The sequence below is a fragment of the Dendrobates tinctorius genome, unplaced genomic scaffold (genome assembly GCF_039654945.1).
Source record: "Dendrobates tinctorius isolate UK_male_01 unplaced genomic scaffold, ASM3965494v1 ptg000224l, whole genome shotgun sequence".
Lineage (NCBI taxonomy): Eukaryota > Metazoa > Chordata > Amphibia > Anura > Dendrobatidae > Dendrobates > Dendrobates tinctorius.
This window is the reverse complement of record NW_027361891.1, coordinates 8,435,999-8,454,108: the sequence shown is the minus strand read 5'-3', so window position 1 is coordinate 8,454,108 and position 18,110 is coordinate 8,435,999. Positions and strand designations below refer to the sequence as shown.

The following is an 18,110-nucleotide window of genomic DNA, read 5'->3' as shown; positions in this document are numbered from 1 at the left end:
GTCGAGGCCGGAGTGTTTCTCCACTGATTCTCGATTCCCAACATCTTGGCCTTTCTCCAGTGGGGCCTAGACTCGGGCTTGGCCCCAAGTTCCCTCAGGAGACAATTATCGGCCTTAGCCGTCCTGTTCCAGTGCAGAATTGCTACCAATTTGCAGGTTAAGACTTTCATCCAGGGAGTCTCCCACTTGGTACCTCCCTATAAGGCGCCTATGGACGCCTGGGACCTTAACCTGGTCCTAAGTATTCGCGAGAAGCTCCATTTGAACCACTTCAGGATGTCTCTTTGAGGTACCTTTCCTGGAAAGTGGTGTTCCTAGTGGCCATCACTTCTATCAGGCGGGTTTCAGAGCTGGCGGCCCTATTCTGACGATCTCCGTTCCTCACTTTCCATAAGGATAAGGTCATGCTCAGACCAGCCCCTCCTATTCTGCCAAAAGTCGTGTCCTCATTTCACATTAATGAGGATGTTGTCTTGCCTTCAGTTTGTCCAGCATCGGTGCACCGTGTGGAAAAGGCTCTTCACACGTTAGACCTGGTAAGAGCCCTCCGGAGGTACGTGTCGAGGACGGCACCCTTTCGTCAGACGGACGCGCTGTTCGTGCTCCCCGAAGGGCGCAGGAAGGGACTCGCTGCCTCGAAATTGACCATAGCCAGATGGATTCGTTTGACTATTCAGGAGTCCTACCGCATTAGAGGCACGCCGATTCCAGCAGGGATCAGAGCACACTCTACACGGGCAGTGGGGGCATCTTGGGTGCTTCGGCACCAGGCCTCGACGGAACAGGTTTGCAAGGCAGCAGCTTGGTCCAGCCTGCACACATTTGCCAAACATTATAATATCCATACTCAGGCCTCGGCGGTTGCGAGCCTGGGTAGAAGGATTCTCCAAGCAGCGGTGGTGCACCTTTAAACAAGAGGTGCATGTAGCTTGGATTGGTGAGTCAATCTCCCACCCAGGGACTGCTTTAGGACGTCCCACAGTATCTGTGTCCCCCAATGAGGCGAAGGAGAAACAGGGATTTTTGTGATATACTCACCGTAAAATTATTTTCTCTGAGACGCTCATTGGGGGACACAGCACCCACCCTATTGGCCAAGTTGGCTTCTATTTTGTTTAATTTATACGCATTTATTTGTTATATAAGGGTGGTCTTTTTTCTGGACATGTTGTACCTGTATTAAGGCTGATTTTGTTGTCCTCCTACTGCTTTGGTACCAAACTGATTTCCGCCCGCAATAGGGGTGAGGGTGTATATGGCGGAGGAGGAGCTAACCTCTTTTTTTTCACTTAGTGTCAGCCTCCAAGCGACCGAAGCATACACCCACAATATCTGTGTCCCCCAATGAGCGTCTTGGAGAAAAGGATTTTACGGTGAGTTTATCACAAAAATCCCTGTTTTGCAAAAAAACATATCAACGAAATACCCTGTTTTATCATCTTTTTACTAGCACTTTCTGTTTACTGTTAGTTACATTTTTACAACTAAGTATTTTTATACGTTTGTTATACTGTTTTTCTGTGTTTTAGTCTTTTGGTGGTGTGAACACTGTCCTACTGTCTTGTTCACTGTGTGCATGGGCCATGTGTTTATATTGGTTAACATTTGTGCAGTCTATGAATTTATTCTGAGAAATAGTATCACCTCCATCAGATCCTCCTTCATTGATGACCCCAAATCTGACCAAATTATTTTAAGGCTAGAGAACAACCTCTCTGCTTTAACTTGGGTTGGTGACAAAGCAGTAACCACATGGGCAACATCTCTAACAATTTCAGTGTATAAAGGAATTGCCTCGTGCACAGTCAGTTTTGATGAATGATTGGACTCTTCTACTTCTTTGAGAGCAAGTGAAAAATTTTGCTGAAATATGGTCATTCTGTTTTCTATGAGAGTGGAATCTTTTTCCCTGCGGCAACGCTTTGTCTGCTCCATATCCTCCAAATACTTGTCGAAGTCAAACTCTTCATCTGATGAGGATGAAGAAACGGCAGCAGCACTGGGAGGACCCAAGTCCTCTTGCTCTTGGTCGTCCTGTAGCCCACTCATCCTAACAGAATTTCTTTTCCTTTAGTAAGCTATTGATCATCCAGCAATATACGATGACTCGGGTCCACATAAACAGCTGCCAGAAGAATTTTATTTTCTAATAGCAGTGTCTCTCTCCGTTTCATTGAAACAGCAATGCCATCTGCGATTAAACCTCTTTGGGACAGGCAAAACAACAAGTTCTTCCACTCCTTAATAAAAATGCCATGAGTTAAATCTTCAGCTTTTAAATTTTTAGTCATTGTAAATGAGTGATGAAGCAATTCCTTCTATTCAGCCACTTGTGTCTATTGACATTCATGTAGTGTTACCTGAGGGTTGGCCATATCTGCAAGGAACGGTTTCAGCTCAAGCAATCGCTCAATCATTAAATAGGTGCTGCCCCACCTAGTGGCTTGATCCACACTTGCCCCTTTTCCAGCACGTCTCTTCAAGATGGAATCAATTTTAGGGGTTCTGGAAGCAATAGCCAATTTCCTTACTTTGCTAATCAGAGTTCCAGCATGTCCCTCTTGCAGACCCTCTCTTATTGCCGGCTGCAGCGTGTGCACAACACAGCACATGTGATGAATAGGAAAGAGGTGTGAAGCAGCTTCAACAAGATCATCTAATTGTAAAGAATCATTTTGCTGCTGTTCTGTAGTAATATCTGTTTGTTCCTCTGTTGTGGGAACAGGCCTGTGGCCTTCCATCTCCAACATACTGAATGTGAAATGTTCTTTTAGCTGCTGTTCACCTTTATTATTCTCATTCATCAGTTTAATTGTACTTACCATGTTTGAAGCATTATCAGTTATAATAGGAAGAACATGTTCTTTTTTGAGTTCATAATCTTGCAGAACTTTTTCCACTAAGGTCTGGAGAAACTGGCTGCTGTGTTGAGCTAATTTTTTTTGTTTTCACAAACATATCGAGCTTTGATAGCAAAATAGTTCATTCTGTGATGTGTTTGCAGTTATCCATTTTAAGAAGCACAAAGCGTCTCTTGAGTCCTTTTAAGATCTTCCTTTTAGTTAAGGGCTTCTTCAGTCACTAATTTTCTAATACTTTCTCTTTCCAGAGAAACACCAAGTTTGCGGGCCATTTCTCCATTTAAGAGCTGTAAAAACTGGTTGTGCAATTAATGATACTGTCCTTCACAACAAGCTCGATGAGCTGTCTTTTAAAGACATCTGCTGTCATTGTTACAGTAACTTTGTCACTTACAAAATATCTTTTAACTGATGTTTGAGACGCTCTTTCCTCCTTTGCCTGGCGGGAAGTGCTGGTCTCTGGTTTCTTGGCGCTGCTGTGGTCTTTTTCAATCACAGCTTTGTAAACTTCTGGGTGGCAGCATTGTAAATGTCTTTTTAGATTGGAAGCTCTTGAAGGAGCTTTTTTTCCACGGCCTGAGTATGCACTGATTTTGGCATCACAGCATTTGTTTTCATCTGGGTCACTTATACAGTGACACACAAAATGTATTTATCTTGAGTCACTGTAAAATGCTCAAATACAGCTGACTTCATGAGATGCTTCTTAGACATTTTGTAATTATGTAAATTCGCTCTCAAAATTATTTTGTCCTGTAAAAAAAAAAAGGTATATTGTAATTCTTGCAAGAATAGGGAGTTATACACTGTATAAGTTAGGACAGAAATAAGACAATCTTTGCATAAGTCAATAGGACAGATAAGTATAAAGTTTGTAAAATATGTTAGATATTGTTACTGTGAACTGTCAATGTCAGGCTTGTCTCAGCAGGGTACAGCTTACTAAATGCTTCACATCATATTTCTTCACAGTCTATGAAGAGGGAGGGAGCATGTTTCTGCTGACAAATATATATGTCCTCATCGATCCGGTTACTGTATTTCCGAATTTGACATGTTAAAAAACATTTTTTCCCCTTATATTCTATGTATAGTGTATATAAGACATCAGAGCAGCTAATTAATCCAAACATGAGCTAAGAGGAAAAGCAAACTAAAACATCAAGCATACAGAGACAACATATAACTGGACTATTGATTTATGCACAGTTTATTGAAGTTTAGATATGCTTTAAGAAGGACTTACCTTAATCCTGTTTTCCTGTTCACTCCAGAAGTTGAGATGAATGTAGGCTTTCCTTCCCCATGTGTTTATTTTTTACCCTTATCTGTAGAGGAAGAGCTTCACTACTTATGCACATAAACTGCAGCACAGATTCATCTCAGCTAAGTCTAGACCTTTGATCAGGAATAGGACAGACATTTATAGGACATTTCAGAACTTTACCAAATTCTTATGAAAAAAATATTCCCCACAAACTGCATTGAACTACTGTACCCAATTTATTATATATTTTAGGAGTCGGTCCATTTTATACTGACTCCACCAGAATGGGCTCCAACTCCACAGCCCTGGAAGTAATTAACGTTTGGTAATATTCAAATTGGTTGTTCCCTTTTTCTGTGTCTTTGCAGAGGCCAATTTTCCAACTGTGACAGCGGGAAGTGCAGCCATATTGTTACTTTTAATTTTATTTTCAAAAATCAAAATGTTATTTAGTCAAATTTTTTTTTCTTTATCAATACCATCTTTTACCAAGAAGGGTTTTCAAAGATGCCTAGCAATATGGCTGCAACTTTGTTTTATTATTATTATTTCCAAATCTGGAGTTAAAAACATGCACATGCCCACAGAAATGTAGTGGCAGTAAGCAAAGGGTCCAGCAGTAATTGGGCTCTTAGATGTAAAATACAAAAGCTTGGTTCAGAGAGCCAGTTCTTAGGACAGAAACTTTAACCCCTTACCGACATCGGGCGTAATAGTACGCCGATGTCTGTATCCCTCCCTTTGATGTGGGCTCCGGCGGTGAGCCCATATCTTTTCCGGGACATGTCAGCTGTTTTGTACAGCTGACGTGTGCCTGTAGTAGTCGCGGGTTCAGTCGCAATCCACCCGTGACTATTAACTAGTTAAATGCTGCTGTCAAACGGTGACAGGGCATTTAACCCCTTTCTGACCTTGGACGCAATGGTATGTCCAAGGTCAGATCCCCCGCTTTGATGAGGGCTCCAGCGATGAGCCTGCATCAAAGCCGAGACATGTCAGCTGTTTTCAACAGCTAACATGTGCCCGCAATAGGCGCAGGTGGAATCGCGATCCACCCACACCTTTTAACTAGTTAAATGCCGCTGTCCAACGTGGACAGTAGCATTTAGCCAGCACTTCCGGTTGCCGGGCCGTTAATACGTGCATCGCTGACCCCCGTCACATGATCGGGGGGTCAGTGATGCGTTGGCATAACAACCAGAGGCCTCCTGGACACCTCTATGGTTGTTGATGCCGGATTGCTATGAACACTACCCGGTGGTTGGCGCTCATAGCAATGCTGTAATTCAGCTACATATAGGTGATCTGCTCATCGCCTATATGTAGCAGAGCCGATCAGGTTATGGCAGCTTCTAGCCTCCCATGGAGGCAGCATAACAAAATTAAAAAAAAAAAAAAAGTTTTAAAAAATATGAAAAAAAATAAGTTTAAATCACCCCCCTTTTGCCCCATTCAAAATAAAATAATAAAAAAATCCCACATACACCTTTAGTACCGCCGCATTCAGAATCACCCGGTCTATCAGTAAAAAAAGGATTAACCCGTTCGCTAAACAGAGTAGCGGCAAAAAAATCAAAACACCAGAATTACGTTTTTTTTGGTCGCCGCGACATTGAATTAAAATGTAATAACGGGCAATCAAAAGATCGTATCTGCACATAAAATTTATCATTAAAAAGGTCAGCTCGGCGCACAAAAAATAAGCCCTCACCCTACGGTTATCGGGAAAATGGCCCAGTTTTTTTTTTTTTTATTAGCAAATTTTGGAATTTTTTTTTCCACCACTTAGATATAAAAAGGACCTAGACAGGTTTGGTGTCTATGAACTCATAATGACCCGGAGAATCATAATGGCGGGTCAGTTTTAGCATTTAGTGAATGTAGCAAAAAAAGTCAAACAAAAAAACAAGTGTGGGATTGCACCTTTTTTTTTTTTTTTTTTTTTTTGCAATTTCACCACCCTTGGAAATTTTTTCATGTTTTGGAGTACACGACATGCTAAAATCAATGATGTCTTTCAAAAGTATAACTCGTCCTGCAAAAAATAAGCCCTCACATGGCCATATTGACAGAAGAAGGGGAGCGAAAAACCGAAAAAAGCACCGGTCATTAAGGGGTTAAATGGCGCTTCCAGCCATCGGGCCGGAAATGCGCTCACTGGTAACCTGCGTCAGGTGATCGCGGGTCACCGGTGCGTCGGCATGATGACCTGAGGTCTCCTGGAGACCTCTATAGTTGTCAGTGCCGAATTGCTTTGAGCGCCAAACAGTGGTCGGCGCTCTTAGCAAGTCAATAATTCTGCTACATAGAGGCGATCTGATCATCGCCTCTATGTAGCTGAGCCGATCGAGTTGTGCCAGCTTCTAGTCTCCAGTTATTGCTGGAGTTAGATTTGTGGCGTAGTGAACGCCGCTGCTTGTCATGAATTTGACTAACAGTGGTTGCCTTCTCCCAGCCCCTTCCACTTATATAATGCTGCCTCAGCTCTAATAAGCCCTTATGTACTGGAGGGCGTGTTGGTATGACATTAGGCCTCACCAATGTGATCATTTTACGTTCATTTTATGTATGCTACATCAGATTATTTTGTCTTGATTGGTGAATTTAAACTGGCCTGTGCAACTTTTTAGGTGATAAATAAAGCTGTTAGGATACACCGTTCTCTTGTTCCAGTTTTATAATTTTTTTTTTTTTTTTGTGTAGGTGACACCGTTCTCTTTTTCCAGTTTTATAATTTTTTTTTTTTTTTTTTTTTTTTGTGTAGGTGATTATGGAAGTGCAATAGAGACTTTGGTGACCGCCATTTCTTTAATTAAGCAATCCAAAGTTTCTGCTGATGATCGCTGCAAAGTACTGATAAGTTCTCTACAGGATTGTCTTCATGGAATTGAATCAAAATCCTATGGTTCAGGGTCTAGGTAATATGCTCTGTCTTCATTTGTATATGCTTGTTAGTGTAGAAGTGCAACAAAAGTAAATCATAATATACGAGGAGCTTTATAATTGTAAATTTTTATCCCTTGCATTGGGTATTAAGGAATGGTTTTCTTCTCTCCTAGTGTCAATTTGCCAAAACATGGCTGAATACAAAAGGCAGCATAATAACTTCATCTAGTAAGACTTTTTTCAGTATTCAGGAAGAGAGCAATTAATGGCATAACAAGCCTAAGCTTCCTTAATGTGAAGATCATCTGAGACTTTCAAAAAAAATTCATAGCATTCCTTGTAGTGGAGATCTGCTTCTAGAATATATTTTTAATTTGTATTTTGGGAAAGACTGCTTAGTAATTAATGGGAGACAATGTTTAGTTTTAAGGGAAATTAATTGAGTATTTCCTTTAGAAGACGTGAGCGTTCAAGAGAAAGGGACCACAGTAGGTCACGAGAAAAAAGCAGGCGTCACAAATCGCGCAGCAGAGATCGCCATGATGACTATTACCGGGAAAGAAGTCGCGAACGAGAAAGGCATCGCGATCGGGATCGTGATAGAGAAAGAGACAGAGAGAGAGAGTATCGTCATCGCTAAGCAGGTGGGTATATTTTAGGCTGGAGGACATAGGCTCTGCAGAACAAGTCTCCGATTGTTTAAATAAAGAAAACCCCAATTATTCTGAAACATTGGTGTTTTGGTAAGTACTTCTGGCAGCAGTGCTTGATCTAAGGAAAATTATGTATTAAATTTGTAATTTTTTTTAGGTTCTCTTTTGCAATTTTGAAAGAAATTCATAGGAGATATGAGAATTTCTGCTGAGAAAAGAACAGTTGGCAGGTGTTCTATATCTTTCAGATTAAATCTGGGCATAACTGGATTGCATAACAGCAGTATTTAGTAATGTCATGAAAATAGTATAACAACAAATAACATACTAAAACAGAGGAGTCATTCCTGTTGTCAGCAAATCTGATTTTCTGCTATTTCTAAATGGGTTCGGCACCTAAAGCTCCTAGTGGCAAGATAATTTAATGTAGAGACAGCCTTCATTTAAAGGAGATAAAAAATTTAATTGTATCGATGTAACTTCATAAACTGTAAAGACTTACATCCATAGTTCTGATTTCAATAGTCCGTTTCTGTTTCTCAAAACTATTGATGCAACTGCAGACTGCTCCCCTGCCATCTGGGACGTTATGTCACAGATCAATGGGCATAGTCTTTTATTGCAAGCCAACCTCCAAGTAACCTATGCAATCACTTATCAGGGGTGTGACTTATCATACTTGTGTGCGAGTCACACCCCCTGAGTGAGGGTGAGTCTGTGCCTGACCCCCATTTTATCTGCCTGCTGTTAAGTCAGCGCCTCCCTCCAAACCCCTGTCATGAAGAGGCAGCTTCTGTCTGCCCATAGTCTATTGTCGTCTCTAATACTGCTCTCCCTTCCTCAGTAGTCCTACTGCATCACACGTTGCTCCCCAGCCTGTGAATAGTATCAGAATGTTTCCTGCAGCGTTTATTACTGATCTAGACAATCAGACACATGACCCCAGCAGTTATCCTCATGCCCCCTTTACATTTAGCGATGTACCAGCGATCCCGACAACAATAAGACCCGGTCAGGATCGCTGGTGCATCGCTAAATGGTCGCTAGTGAGCTGCCAAATAGGCAGATCTCACAGCAACTTAGCGACGCAGCAGCGGTCGTTACTTACCCTTCAGACGCGGCGATGATGACGTCCTCCCACACGCGTCGCTCGTCGGCGCCAGCAGGAAGCGGCCAACGAGAAATGGACGTGGACGATCTTGCGCGATCAGCGATAGCCAGCGGGGGAGCCGTTCGGAGGTAAGTATCACACACAGCGATATCGCTAGCAATATCGCTGCTGCGTCACAAAATCGGTGACGCTTTAGCGATATTGCTAGCGATATCGCTATGTGTAAAGCCCCCTTTAGTTTGCACTGTCTTCAGGTTGGTGAGGTATGTGTGATTTATAGGAGGACTACTGACAGAGGGAGATCAGTGCCATACCAACGCATGCTCCCTTGGCACAGCCTCTTTGTGACAGGTACTTGTAGGGAAGCTCTGACTTCGCAGCTATGAATTAGTTTTAGGCAGATATTGTGGTTGGGCAGGCAGAGCACAGAAGCACACTTTCTCATTTCAAGCATGATAAGCCATGGCCCTCACTATGTGACCGCATAGAAGGAGTGGTTTTCAGGAGGAAGGTTGGTTTGTGTTTAATAGCCAGGAGCAGACCACAACCCTTCATATAACATTCAAAAAGGGGGGGGGGGGGTATTCAGCAGCTGTGCCTCAATCACACTAAACAGTTCTTACTACCTGATACTGTGGTGATTGAAAGGAGCGCTGTGGATGTAAGACTTAGTTTCTGAAATTTTTAGATCAGAGAGGTCAAAAAGTATTCCTGAGTACCCCTTTAATCTTAGGGAAAGGTGAATACTTCGCCTTGCAATATAGCATTTATACATCTAGATAAAATATATATATATTTTTTAATATACTGTGTGTTTGTGTGTGTATATTTGTGTGTATGTGTGTGTATATGTATGTGTGTGTATGTGTGTGTGTGTATATATATATATATATATATATATGTGTATATATTATAAAATATATACACATACATACATACATACATACATACATACATACAGACAGCTCTGGCAAAAATTGAGACCACTAAAAAATGTTCAGTTTGTCTGATTTTTCTCTTTATAGGTATGTTTTTGAGTAAAATGTGAATTGCTCTTCTATTCTATAAACTACTGACAACATGTCTTCTAATTTCCAAGCACTAAATTTTGTATTTTCAGAAAATGAGAAATGGTCAAAATAACAAAAAAATGCTGTGCTTGCAGACCTCAAATAATGCAAAGAAAACAAGTTCGTAATCATTTAGAAACAACAATACTAATGTTTTAACGCAGGAAGAGTTCAGAAATCAATATTTTGTGGAATAACCATGATTTCTAATCACAGCTTTCATGTGTATTGGCATGCTTTCCACCAGTCTTTCACACTGCTTTTGGGTGACATTATCCCACTCCTGGTACAAAAATTTAAGCAATTCTTCTTTGTTTGACGGCTTGTGATTATCCATCTTCCTCTTGATTACATTCCAGAGGTTTTCAATGGGGTTCAGGTCTGGAGATTGGGCTGGCCATGATAGGGATTTGATGTGGTGGTCCTTCATCCACACATTGATTGACCTAGCTGTGTGGCATGGCGCATTGTCCTGCTGGAGAAACCAGTCCTCAGAGTTGGGGAACATTACCTGAGCAGAAGCAATCAACTGTTTTTACAGGATAACCTTGTATGCGGCTTGATTCATACGTCCTTCGCAAAGATTAACCTGCCCAATTCCAACCTTGCTGAAGCATTCCCAGATCATCACCAATCCTCCACCAAATTTCACAGTGGGTGCAAAACACTGTGGCTTGTATGCCTCTCCAGGTCTATGTCTAACCATTAGACGACCAGGTGTTGGGCAATGCTGAAAATTACACTCATCAGAGAAGATTACCTTACTCCAGTCCTCTATGGTCCAATCCTTATGGTCTTTGACCTGGCTCTTTTTTGCTTCTCATTGATGAAAGGCTTTTTTCTAGCTTTACATGACTTGAGCCCTGCCTCTAGGAGCCTGTTACGAACTGTTCTTGCCATGCACTTTACCCCACCTGTCATTTGCCATTCCTTTTGTAGGTCGCTTGATGTCATCCTGCAGTTGCTGAGTGACATTCGAATAAGATGACGGTCATCCTGATCAGTAGAGAGTCGTTTTTGCCCTCTGCTGGTCTGCAGCTTTGTTCTCCCCAATGTCTGCTGCTTGACTTGGTTGTAATGGACTGCCGTCTTAGAAATTTTAAGGATGGAGGCAACATAACGCTCACTGTATCCCTCTGCTGGTAAAGCCAGAATTGAGCCCTTCTTTTCCTCATGCAAGACTTTTCTTTTCAACTCCTTTGGCATGGTCAAAAGTTATTTTTTCATTCCTATTACTCTTGGGATATTACTAGCACTTGTTTTGCCATCCAGCTGGTCCTATTGCAAGAGGATTGTGAACACACAGCAGTGTTTTTTATACTTTCCTTCATTAAATTAGATTTGGTTCAGGTGATCACCTAATCAGAAGCACATTAAGTAGAATGAGGTGTCCTCTGGTTGGAATTCAACTGACACTGGAATGGAATGGCTGTCAGACATGTAGAGAAGCTGGTTTTGTGCAGTGGTCTCTCAATTTTTGCCAGATCTGTGTGTGCGTATGTATGTATGTATGTATATGTATGTATATATATGTATGTGTGTGTATGTATATATATGTATGTGTGTGTATGTATATATATATATATATGTATGTGTCTGTGTGTGTGTATATGTATGTGTCTGTGTGTGTGTGTGTATATATGTGTCTGTGTGTGTGTGTATATATGCATGTGTGTGTGTAATATATACATATATATGTGTGTGTATGTATATACACGTGTGTGTGTATGTATATATAATATAGTGTGTGTGTGTATATGTGTGTATGTACAGTTCAGACCAAAAGTTTGGACACACCTTCTCATTCAAAGAGTTTTCTTTATTTTCATGACAATGAAAATTGTAGATTCACTCTGAAGGCATTAAAACTATGAATTAACACATGTGGAATTATATAATTAACAAAGTGTGAAACAACTGAAAATATGTCTTATATTCTAGGTTCTTCAAAGTAGCCACCTTTTGCTTTTATTACTGCTTTGCATACTCTTGGCATTCTCAAAGATGAGCTTCAAGAGGTAGTCACTGGAAATGGTCTTCCAACAGTCTTGAAGGAGTTCCCAGAGATGCACTTGTTGGCCCTTTTGCCTTCACTCTGCGGTCCAGCTCACCCCAAACCATCTTGATTGGCTTCAGGTCTGGTGACTGTGGAGGCCAGGTCATCTGGCATAGCACCCCATCACTCTCCTTCTTGGTCAAATAGCCCTTACACAGCCTGGAGGTGTGTTTGGGGTGATTGTCCTGTTGAAAAATAAATGATGGTCCAACTAAACACAAACCGGATGGAATAGCATGCCACTGCAAGATACTGTGGTAGCCATGCTGGTACAGTATGCCTTCAATTTTGAATAAATCCCCAACAGTGTCACCAGCAAAGCATCCCCACACCATCACTCCTCCTCCTCCATGCTTCACGGTGGGAACTAGGCATGTAGAGTCCATCCGTTCACCTTTTCTGCGTCGCACAAAGACACGGTGGTTGGAACTAAAGATCTCAAATTTAGACTCATAAGACCAAAGCACAGATTTCCACTGGTCTTAATGTCCATTCATTGTGTTCTTTAACCCAAACAAGTCTCTTCTGCTTGTTGCCTGTTCTTAGCAGTGGTTTCCTAGCAGCTATTTTACCATGAAGGCCTGCTGCACAAAGTCTCCTCTTAACAGTTGTTGTAGAGATGTGTCTGCTGCTAGAACTCTGTGTGGCATTGACCTGGTCTCTAATCTGAGCTGCTATTAACCTGCGATTTCTGAGGCTGGGGACTCGGATGAACTTATCCTCTGCAGCAGAGGAGGCTCTTGGTCTTCCTTTCCTGGGGTGGTCCTCATGTGAGCCAGTTTCTTTGTTGCCTCTGCACTTGGGGACACTTTCAAAGTTTTCCCAATTTTTCGGAATGACTGACCTTCATTTCTTGGCCACTCGTTTTTCTTTACTTAGCTGCATTTTTCTTGCCATAATACACATTCTAACAGTCTATTCAGTAGGACTATCAGCTGTGTATCCACCAGACTTCTGCACAACACAAATGATGGTCCCAATCCCATTTATAAGGCAAGAAATCCCACTTATTAAACCTGACAGGGCACACCTGTGACATGAAAACCATTTCCGGTGACTACCTCTTGAAGCTCATCAAGAGAATGCCAAGAGTGTGCAAAGCAGTAATCAAAGCAAAAGGTGGCTACTTTGAAGAACCTATTATATAAGTCATATTTTTAGTTGCTTCACAATTTTTTGTTAATTATATAATTCCACATGTGTTAATTCATAGTTTTGATGCCTTCAGAGTGAACCTACAATTTTCATAGTCATGAAAATAAAGAAAACTCTTTGAATGAGAAGGTGTGTCCAAACATAATATATAATATTACATGCTCTAACATAGCTCCTTCAATGCACTATGCACTCCTCTTGTTACAAAATCTTCATAAAAAATGCATGGAGTGGAGGTTTTGAACATGCGCTGATCCGCTCCATTCTAACTGGGGATAAAGTCTAGTTGTGCCAGTCGGAGCATGTCCTAGCGGTTGGGCTCCCACCAATCATTTAATCTTTTAGTTATTTCCGATCTTGTAATTAGATGATTTATCTTCACTCTACAAGCCCTTTTAAAATGGATTAGTTTTTTCAGTGTTTCTACATATGCCTGTAGATTTACATAAAATCAAGCACATTTTGAAATATTTTGCTTAACTTTACTATGTAATTATGCCATTTAATGCACACAATTCTTAAACAAATTGCATTTTCTTTTCAAGTTGGTCTAATATCATTCCATCTTTTAGCAAAACGTATCTATATTATTTCATTTTTCGCTGGCTATTGTGGCTTCCTTGCATACAAATACATACATGTGTACACACAGCCTGAAGCTAGATCCACCACACCATGCTGTTTTCTTGTAACCACAGCCAGGGGCCAAGTCTCTGCTGATATCTGGGGAGAAAAGCATCTATCCTGTTGAATTTCCACAAGCAATCATTTAGTTCTCCTTACAGATGTGTCTTTCTCTTAGAGAGCACAGGAGGGCTCTGCTGAGCCTTCCATGCTTTGTATGTTTGTTTTGGGTTGAAGGTAGCTGTCGGCAAATGATCGTTGGTTTAATAGGCATCTAATGTGTAAAGGGGCTTTAAAGTGGTGATAGACAGGTCAGTTAGTGAATCTACTACTTGCACATGGTGAAATTATTTAGTTTCCGTTTCATTGTAACAAACTATGCTGGTTCTCAAAATCATTCCCATTAAGTAAGTAATATTTCTTTTTGACTATTGTTAACCCTTTTCTGCCATCAGACGTACTATCCCGTCCATGTGCCCTGGGACTTAATTCCCAGGGACGGGATAGTACGTCATAGCGATCAGCGGCGCTCACGTGGTGAGCGCCGCTGATCGCGGCCGGGTGTCAGCTGATTATCACAGCTGACACCCGGCACAATGTGTACACGATCAAACACGATCGCGGTGTACCGGGGGTTAAAGGGAAGCATCGGCAGGGAGGGGGCTCCCTCTGTGCTTCCCTGAGCCTCCCACGGCAGCGCAATGTGTAGTGCTGCTGCGGGAGGCTCTTTCCCTACAGGCCCCCGCATCCAAGATGGCGACGGGGACCTTCGGGGGCCTGTAGGGAGCTAACTTCCTCACTGCCTGCAAAGCGCAGGCATGAGGAAGTCTGCAGCAGTGCCTGTGACAGATCGCTGAAATGTCACAGTGATCTGTGATGTGACAGATCAGCGATCTGTCACAGGACAGTGATGTCCCACCTGGGACAATGTAATAAAGTTAAAAAAAAAAAAAAAGTGTGAAAATAATTTTTAAAAAATAGCTAAATAAATTAGTAAAAAAATAAAAAAAAATATTCCCCAATAAATTCAATTTTTTGAAAAAAAAAAACCAAAACAATAAAAGTACACATATTTGGTATCGCCGCGTCCGTAACGGCCCGCCCTATAAAACTGTCCCATTAGTTAACCCCCTTAACGAACCGCTTAAAAAATAAAAATAAAAAACGAAGCAAGAAATTATTTATTATCATGCCACCGAACAAAAAGTGCAATAACGCGCGATCAAAAAGACGCATATAAATATCCATGGTACCGCTGAAAATGTCAGCTTGTCCCGCAAAAAACGAGCCGCCATACAGCGTCATCCGCAAAAAAATTAAAGTTATAGCTCGCAGAATAAAGCGATGCAAAAATAATTATTTTTTATATAAAAGTTTTCATTGCATAAAACCGACAAAACATAAAAAAACGACCTAAATGAGGTATCGCTGTAACCGTACTGACCCGAAGAATAAAACCGCTTTATCAATTTTACCGCACGCGGAACGGTGTAAACGCACCCCCCCAAAAGAAATTCATGAAATGCTGGTTTTTATTCATTCTGCATCCCAAAAATCGGAATAAAAAGCGATCAAAAAATGACACGTGCCCGAAAATGGTACCAATAAAAACGTCAACTCGTCCCGCAAAAAATAAGACCTCACATGACTCGGTGGGTCAAAATATGGAAAAATTATAGCTCTCAATATGTGGTGAAGCAAAAACTATTTTTACAATAAAAAGCATCTTTTAGCGTGTGACAGCCGCCAAACATAAAAACCGCCATAAATAGTAAATCAAACCCCCAGTTATCACCCCCTTAGTTAGGGAAAAATAATAAAATAAAAAAAGTATTTATTTCCATTTTCCGATTAGGGTTAGGGGTGTGTTGGGGTTAGGGTTGGAGTTATAATTGGGGGGTTTCCACTGTTTGCGCACATCAGGTGCTCTCCAAATGCAACATGGCGTCTGATCTCAATTCTAGCCAATTCTGTGTTGAAAAAGTCAAACGGTGCTCCTTCCCTTCCAAGCTCTGCCATGCGCCCAAACAGTGTTTTACCCCCACATATAGGGTATCAGCATACTCAGGACAAATTGCAAAACAACTTTTGGGGTCCAATTTCTCCTGTTACCCTTGGGAAAATAAAAAAATCGGAGACTAATTATCATGTTTGTGGAATAAATACGATTTTTTTTTATTTTCATGCCTGGGCATTATAAACTTCTGTGAAGCACTTGGGGGTTCAAAGTGCTCACCACACATCTAGATATGTTCCTTAGGGGGTCTAGTTTCCAAAATGGGGTCACTTGTGGGGAGTTTCAATAGTTTAGGTGGGGCTCTCCAAACGCACATGACACCCGCAGACCAGTCCATCAAAGTCTGCATTCCAAAACGTCACTACTTCCCTCCTGAGCCCCGACGTGTGCCCATACAGTAGTTTTCTCCCACATATGAGGTATCAGCGTACTCAGGACAAATTGGACAACAACTTTTGGGGTCCAATTTCTCCTGTTACCCTTGGGAAAATAAAAAATTGGAGACTAATTATCATGTTTGTGGAATAAATACGATTTTTTTATTTTCATGCCTGGGCATTATAAACTTCTGTGAAGCACTTGGGGGTTCAAAGTGCTCACCACACATCTAGATATGTTCCTTAGGGGGTCTAGTTTCCAAAATGGGGTCATTTGTGGGGGGTTTCCATTGTTTAGGTACATTAGGGGCTCTTCAAAGGCAACATGACACCTGCAGACCATTCCATCAAAGTCTGCATTCCAAAACGTCACTACTTCCCTTCCGAGCCCCGACGTGTGCCCATACAGTAGTTTTCTCCCACATATGGGGTGTCAGCGTACTCAGGACAAATTGGACAACAACTTTTGGGGTCCAATTTTTCCTGTTACCCTTGGGAAAATAAGAAAAATGGGGATTAAAAGATGTTTGTTGAAAAAATACGATATTTTTATTTTCACGCCTGGTCGTTATAATCTTCTGTGAAGCACTGGGGGGTTCAAAGTGCTCACCACACATCTAGATAAATTCCTTGGGGGGTCTAGTTTCCAAAATGGTGTCATTTGTGGGGAGTGTCTACTGTTTTGGTACATCAGGGGCTTTCCAAACGCAACATGGTGTCCGATCTCAATTCCAGCCAAAAACGTCAAATGGTGCTGCTTCCCTTCCGAGCTCTGCCATGCTCCCAAATAGTGGTTTACTCCCACATGTGGGGTATCAGCGCACTCAGGACAAATTGCACAATATCTTTTAGGGTCCTGTTACCCTTGGAAAAATAAGAATTGAGGGTGAAAATATCATTTTTGTGGAAAAAATATGATTTTTTAATTGTACGGCTGTATGTTACAAACTTCTGTGAAGCCCTTGTGGGTTCAAAGTTCTCACCACATATCTAGATAAGTTTCTTGGGGGGTCTAATTTCAAAAATGGGGTCACTTGTGGGGGGTTTCCACTGTTTAGGTACATCAGGGGCTCTCCAAACGCGACATGGCGTCCGATCTGAATTCCAGCCAATTTTGCATTGAAAGTCAAACGGCGCTCCTTCCCTTCTGAGGTCTGCCATGTACCGAAATAGTGGTCCCCCCCCCCCCCCCCCCACATATCAGGTGTCAGCGTACTCAGGACAAATTGCACAATAACTTTTGCAGTCCAATTTCTCCTATTACCCTTGGTAAAATAAAAAAAATTGAACCTGAAGTATTTTTTTTTTGTGAAAAAAAAGTTAAACGTTCATTTTTTTTTTTAAATATTCAAAAAATTCCTGTGACACACCTAAAGGGTTAATAAACTTCTTGAATGTGATTTTGAGCACCTTAAGGGGTGCAGTTTTTAGAATGGTGTCACTTTTGGGTATTTTCTATCATGTAGACCCTTCAAAGTGGCTTCAAAGTGATGTGGTCCATAAAAATAAAATGGCGTTGCAAAAACTAGAAATTGCTGGTCAATTTTTAACCCTTATAACTTCCTAACAAAAAAAAATTTTGGTTCCAAAATTGTGCTGATGTAAAGTAAACATGTGGGAATGTTATTTATTAAGTTTTTTGTGTGCCGTATCTCTGCGATTTAAGGGCATAAAAATTCAAATTTGGAAAATTGCGAAATTTTCTCCAAATTTCCATTTTTTTCACAAATAAACGCAAGTTATATGAATGAAATTTTACCACTAACATGAAGTACAATATGTCACGAGAAAACAATGTCAGAATCACCGGGATCCATGGAAGCGTTTCAGAGTTATAGCCTCATAAAGGGACAGTGGTCAGAATTGTAAAAATTGGCCCGGTCATGAACGTGCAAACCACCCTTGGGGCTTAAGGGGGTTAAAGCTGGCATGTCATTATATTATGCTCTCTTGTTTAAAGAGAATTTGTCACCAGGTTTTTGCAACCTAATCTGGCAGAATGATGTAGGGTTAGAGACCCTGATTCCAGGAAG

The 18,110-nt window shown here is 41.3% G+C and overlaps 1 protein-coding gene across 4 annotated transcripts in view; it reads left to right on the top strand.

The window, feature by feature from the left end:
* CPSF6 (cleavage and polyadenylation specific factor 6) overlaps positions 1 to 18,110 on the top strand; it is an 81,978-nt gene that overhangs the window by 47,098 nt on the left and 16,770 nt on the right. For 2 of the 4 annotated variants that reach the window (XM_073555496.1, XM_073555494.1), the window contains exons 8-9: positions 6,893 to 7,046; positions 7,471 to 7,658. In XM_073555496.1, coding sequence (XP_073411597.1) covers positions 6,893 to 7,046; positions 7,471 to 7,654 — 338 coding nt within the window. In that variant the 3' untranslated portion in view covers positions 7,655 to 7,658. The remainder of the gene's footprint in view (positions 1 to 6,892; positions 7,047 to 7,470; positions 7,659 to 18,110) is intronic. The other 2 variants (XM_073555497.1, XM_073555495.1) reach the window with 1 other exon arrangement.